At 63.2% G+C, this 6,069-nt stretch overlaps 1 protein-coding gene across 1 annotated transcript; it reads right to left on the bottom strand.

The window, feature by feature from the left end:
* Positions 1 to 2,355: 2,355 nt before the first annotated feature.
* On the bottom strand, positions 2,356 to 5,183 carry CBLN1 (cerebellin 1 precursor). Its single transcript, XM_068693558.1, has 3 exons — positions 4,692 to 5,183; positions 4,473 to 4,592; positions 2,356 to 3,303 (listed from the first exon to the last, which is right to left on the bottom strand). Exons 1-3 carry the CDS (start codon positions 4,962 to 4,964, stop codon positions 3,106 to 3,108), a joined length of 591 nt encoding a protein of 196 aa, XP_068549659.1. The 5' UTR covers positions 4,965 to 5,183; the 3' UTR covers positions 2,356 to 3,105.
* Between the last annotated feature and the right edge of the window lie 886 nt (positions 5,184 to 6,069).

Genomic DNA, 6,069 nt, shown 5'->3' with positions numbered 1-6,069 from the left:
AGGAGCTGCTTCAGACCAGCTCCAACCCCGTACTTGAGTACCATCCCCTCCTTCCCCCCTCCAGAATCCCACCCGGCGGCTGGACCACGCCGTCCCGCTCCCCTCCTCTTACCTCTCGCTCACCTTCACCCTGCTGCAGCCAGGAACGATCAGGGCAGTGGGGCAGGCGAGGCGCTCCCTGCCAGGCGCTGCCGTCCACGGTCCCGCAGCTCTGCGGCTCTCTCCGACCCTGGAGGACGAAGCAGCTCTCCCCTCTGCCCGGCAGCGGCTCTGCCCCGCAGCCGAGCCCGCTCGGCACCCGCTGCCGGCACAGGCTGCAGGGAGCTGGCTGCCCGGCCATGCGCGAAGCCCAGCCTCTGGCCGCTCCTCGGGAACGACCTCTTCCCAGCGAACTTATCGAGCTTCCAGCCGTACCTGGGGGGGTAGAAGAGGGAAAATTATGTTTTGCAATATGGGATGTGCATTAACTATTCCCAGGGTTAATGGCATTTGACTTCTTCTCCGGGATCCAGCTCGCTGTCTCCTGCCGGAGCTATTAATCTTTATGTTCACATTTTTCAGGCGGAAGCGAGTTGGTTTGTTTCTCCCTTTCCACCCCCTCGCCCCCACACGCGCTCCCTAAAAAACCAACAATTAACAATGCGGATTTTTTTTTTCTTTAATTCCCCTACATCTGTGTAATTATATTCACATTAGAAATCAATCAGCTCTGGTCATTACCATTAGTGATATGCTCATAAACCAAACACTAGTCATGCTAATGAACTGAATGAAACATAATTTCTTGTTGTGTAAACTGATGCTCAACTCTAATCAGCGATAAATTCAATCAGACATTACTTACATCGACTGAAGATACATTAAAGCCTTGTCAGGACTCACAGCCGCTCGCGGCTCAACGCCAAGGCACGGCCGCGTGCCTGGCCGCAGGCCGAGCAGGAGGGCGGCTGAGGGAAGGGGCACGGGGCCGCCGGCACCCCGAGGAGACGGGGCCGAGGCCTCGGCACCCGCGGGAGCCCCTCGGAGCCCCCCCGGCGAGGCAGAGCCCCCGCCCGGCCCCCACCCGCTCCCGCCCGGCCCCGAGCCGTCGTGAGGCGGCGGCTGGCGCCGCTGCCTAAAATGGCGGCTGCGGCCCGTGAGGGCGGGGGCCTGACCCCGCCGCCCCCAGCTCCCCGCCGGGGCCGCGGCCACGGGCGCGGCCGGGAGCCGGCGGCCGGGCGCGCCCCGTCGGAGGCTCAGCGGGGCGCCCGCGGCCGGGATCGGTCCCGAGATGGGTCCCGGCGGGGCCGGCAGCGCCGCGGGGCGGGGTAGGGGCTGCCCGGCGGCGGCGCGGGGCTCGGCGGCCATCGGTGTGGGGCTCGCACGGCCCCGCCCGGCTGCGGCGCGCTGAGCGGGCTGTAACGACCGGGGAAAGTTGCGGCGGGAGGAAGGTGGCGGCTTGGTTTGCTTCGCCTTGAGGGAGGGGAAAAAAAAAAAAAAGGACAAGAAGAGGAGCATCGGCACCGCCAGCAGCCCCGCGGCCCCGTGCAGAGCCGGGCGCTGCCGCAGGGCAGGCGCTGGCGGAGCTCGGCAGCCGCACGCCGGCCCCGGTGCGCGGGTCCCAACTCCAAGCACAAGCCGCCTCCCGCCGCGATCCGCGCCCCGCAGAGCTCCGTCCTTTCCAAGCCGGCGGCTGCCGGGGCTCCCGGGCAGCTCCCGTCGGGGACCGAGGGGGTCCCAGCGCCGCCGAGCCCCCCGGAGGGGGCAGCGGCCGCAGCGGAGCGGCTCCGGCGTCGCACCTGGAAGCGAAGCGGCGCAGCCCGTGGCCGCCCCGCTCCCCGCCCGGCCGCGGCCAAAGCCGGGAGCAAGGCCCGGCGCTCAGCGCTGCCGCCTCGCTGCCCCTCCCCGAGCACTCGCTCGGCTCCTCGCGGGGAGCCGGGGCCGCCAAGCCCCCTCGAGGTGTGCCGCAGCCCGGGCGCGGGGCTGCCCCCGAGCCCCGCCGAGCCCCTTCGCTTCACGCCAAAGTTTAGATACAACCGCAATCCGGGTCAGCACCGTTTAATAAAAGTAGTCATCTCTTTGAGTACTGCAAAATTATAGCATTTACATCTTGAAAAGGCTGTAAACAAAATAATACGAGCGAATAAATAATACGAGCATCGAAGTATACATCGTAAGATAGTTTTAGACGGCCGTATAAAATGCGATCCGGTCTGTAGGATATCGTACAGGTGAACGCTCCGGGGGCCGGGCGGCAGAGCCTGCGGGGAGCCGCCGGCCCTGCCCGGGGGCTGCGCGCTTCTCCCGCCCCGCTGCCTGCGCCGCGCCGCCCCCCGCCTGCCTGCAGTGAGGAACCTTGTTTCTGGTTAAGAAAAATAAAAGTCCCATTGAAACTTTATTGAATTAAAGCAAAAATTAATTTTCGATATTCACACATATATTACAGAGTAATAGTAAAAGTTCAATATACTTCCTGGCATTTAGTTGGGCCACGTTTTACAAGAGCAAAACAAGCATCAAAACATTTAGCAGCCTTAAATTTCACAATCACTCAGAATTACATAGAAATATTGAAATACTCTAGTCAGCCTTAGCTGTGAATAGTTCTTCGTGTATAAATTTTTCCTTTAGCCAGCCAGTACACAGCAAGAATTGCATTTTTCCTTCCATCATGGCATCCACGTATTCAAAAATACTTTGCTTTTTTAAAAGTTAAACTCAGAGAAAGAGTCAAGATTAACATGTTTTAAAAACAAAACTACAAAATATGCTGTAAAGGACAATGAAAATATCTAAAGTCTACTTGTGTGAGGCAGAAACCATGGGGGAACGATGGCAGATTACACCAGTGACACAGAGATGGGAACTAATTTTGTGGGAGGAGAGAGAGGAATATAAATGGGGGTTTGATCAATTATAGTGTCTCCCGCCTGTTGGCTGCAACACAACAAAAATAAGTAGTAATTCTTCAAAGCGGATGTACACAAACCTAAGCAGGATTTAGCTTCTTTAATATTTGAATGTAAAAAGTCTGCTGTCCACGGCTCTTTAAACCCAGCTACGACTTGGGAATTTGTAAGAGATTCTCTGACTTGCGGTTCTCCCTTTGCTGGGTTGAGAAGTGCTTTAAAGCGGGAACACTAGAAATCCAGAGAACGTCGAATACTTCCAGCCTCCCATCAAGTTGCCTCTCTCCAGTTTTAGATAAGCTCTGTCTCCTTTCTCCATCTGAATCAGGACTCCATTGCTAGCAGCTTCTCGGGTCACATCTTGGTCCCCTGCAAAGGCAGAAATCACTGGCCACCCATTTAGCATCAAACTCACCTAAAGAGCAAGATAAAACAAAGCCCTCTGTCAATTAAAGTCAGACAATGACACCGCCGGGGCTCGCCTAGCAGGTAAAATGCTTAGTTAGGAAAGGGCCTCTTTTGACAGCTGAAACTCCATCCCCATAAAAATGAAATATCAATCCGAACCCAGCTAAGGTATGTACTCTAAAGGAATAAGGCTTTCACCGCTGTTTCAGACCCACATCAAAACACCCGGTGCATATAAAACAGGACATTGATCCTATTTTGAAGGATTTCAATAGGGTGCCTGTATGTTTTCAGGCTATGAAAAGAGCTCATACTTATTGAAAGATGGCTTTATGCGAAGCCTCAGAGACGTGAGGTGCAGAGCCACAGCCGCCAGAGTCAGCGCGTTTGAAGTGTATTCAGGAGGTAGTTTTCCTTTGTTAGGCAGCAAAGACAATATGCCACAACAGTCAATAAGCTCTGCTCAGCTCACTCTAATGATCTCAGGGCCGCGTACCCCACATTAATAATACACTACCTGCCCGATCTGGATGCGTGAAGCCGCTTACAGCAGCACGGTGCTGCAGCTCCGCGTTCACCTTTTCAACGTGCATCGCTACACAGGCAGATCTCCTGCCTAGGTTATGCTACCTGGCTTCACGCCGATAGTCTCCTATCCCTACCTAGAGGCGCACACGCATCGAACCCCGCACAAAAGGCGTGTATGCGTACAGGTATCTGCACACGCCGGGCTACATTCGCCATGGGAGCCGTGCCACAGGCGCCTCCCCGCACCCCAAGCCCCCGTGAGACCTCCCGGGAGCAGTGCGGGGCCGGGGCCGGGGCCGGGCAGCGCTTCCCCGGGCTCTGCCCAGGGGTGTGCCTGGCGCTGGGGACAGCGCGGGGCCCGTCCTGGCCAGGAGGATGCCACCAGCTCGGGCACGGTGCTACCTCGGGAGGGTGCCACCACTTCGGGAGGGCTGCCACCACCTCGGGAGGGCTGCCACCTCCGGCCCGGGCCACCCCACGCCGGCAGGGGCTGCGCAGAGGCCGGGGGGTGCCCGCGGCCCCTTGCCGCCGCCGGGGGCTGCGCGGGGAGCCCGCTGATGCCCGGGGGCCGGTCCCGTCCCCGCCGCCGCCCCGGGCCGCTCCCCCCCCCCCGCGCCCGCCGGTCCCGCGGAGCGGAGCGGGGCTGACCTGGATGGTTTGCCTGTTGTAGACTTTCACCACGTGAAAATTAAAACTGTAAATCCCTTTCCTGGGCGCTATGAAAGTGCTCCTCTCCGAGTCGAAGTTGCTGCCGATGTTCACTAGTACCTGCGAGGGAAGGGCACCGTCAGCGCCGCCGTCGAGCCCCGCGGCCGCCCCCGGCGGCCCCCCCGGCCCCTCGCCGCCCCCCCCCCCCGGCCGCCCCACCTGGTCGAAGTAGATGATCATGGTGCGGTTGCTCATCTCGGAGGGCTCGTGGTTGGTGCTGCGGATGGCGGAGAAGGCGACCTTGGCGCTGCCGGAGCGCACGGAGATGCCGAGCGCCGTGCCGGTGGGGTCGGACGTGGGGTTGGAGTCGCACACCACGAGGCACTTCCCCTCCAGCACGATGGGCTCCGTCTCGTTCTGCCCGCACGCCGGCCACGCCGCGCCCAGCAGCAGCAGCAGCCCCAGCGCCGGCCCCAGCCCCGGGCCCCGCATGGCGCCGCGCTCCCTTCCCCGCTCCGCGCCGCTCCGCTCCGCTCGCCCCCTGCCCCGCCGCGCTCACAGCGGGGCCGCCCGCGCCCCGCCGGCGGGGAAGCGGCCGCGGGGAGGCACGGCGCGCATAGCAGCGGAGCGGAGCGGGGCCGCGCCGAGCCCAGCCGAGCCCAGCCGAGCCCGGGGAGGCGGCGGCGGCGCTGGCGGCGAGCACAAAGCCGTGCGGGGCGCGGCCCCGCCTCCGCACCGGCCCCGCGCTGCCGTCAGCGCCCCCGCGCCCGCCCCCGCCGCGCCCGGGCCCAACCGGCGCCCGCCGCCCGCCGCCGCCGCCAATGGCCGCGCGGTCCGCCCGGCCCGCCCGGCCCGCCCGCCGCCCGCCGGGGCTCGGCTCGGCAGCAGGTGCCCGGAGCGCGCCGCAGCACCGCGCAGGTAGGAGCCGGGGCGGCCGGGGAGGGCTGGGAGGGCGGCGGGCGGGCCCCCCGCGGGGCGCAGGGTGGCCCCGGTGCCGGGGGGGGGACGGGACCCCGCCGCCGCGCTCACGGTGCGGGGCTCCGCGTCCTGCCCCCCCCCCCCCGCAGCGCCTCGGCCGGGCGCGGTGGGCGCCGCCCCGGGGCAAAATCCCCGCCTGGGGCTGCGGGAGGAGCGGCGGAGCCCTGCGGGCGGCACGGGACCTGCGGCGGCCGCGGTGGGAGCGGGGTCGGGGCTGAACGGCTGAGGTGGGCTTGGCAGCGACCCCTCGGGGAAGTTCAGCGCCGCTCGAAACCGGGCTCCGAGTGCGAAGCAGAACGAACTTTGATAAAGCTTTGGTTGAAGTTTTTGGTTCGGTTTGGAGTTTGTTTCAGCGGGCTGCTCCCATCGCCTTCCTTTGTGCCTCCCAAACCCTCCCAGCCGGGGTTTCTGCCCCGCTTCGCTGAGCGCGCACCAGGGCTCAGAGCAGGCGGGAAGCGCCGCAGGTCCGGCGGGCTGGCGCTGTAGGGCAGGGGGAAAAGACGTGTAGGGCAAGGGAAATGGACAGAAAGGTGGGGAGCTAACGGCAGAGAGGCACAAACCCTCCTGGGAAGCAGCAAAGGGCGAGGGGCGGGGGGCTGTAGCCACGCACAGGCGCCAG

This window comes from Anas acuta, chromosome 10, assembly GCF_963932015.1.
Source record: "Anas acuta chromosome 10, bAnaAcu1.1, whole genome shotgun sequence".
Classification (NCBI taxonomy): Eukaryota; Metazoa; Chordata; class Aves; order Anseriformes; family Anatidae; genus Anas; species Anas acuta.
Note: the sequence above shows the minus strand (reverse complement) of the source record. Positions and strands in the feature narration are given on the sequence as shown.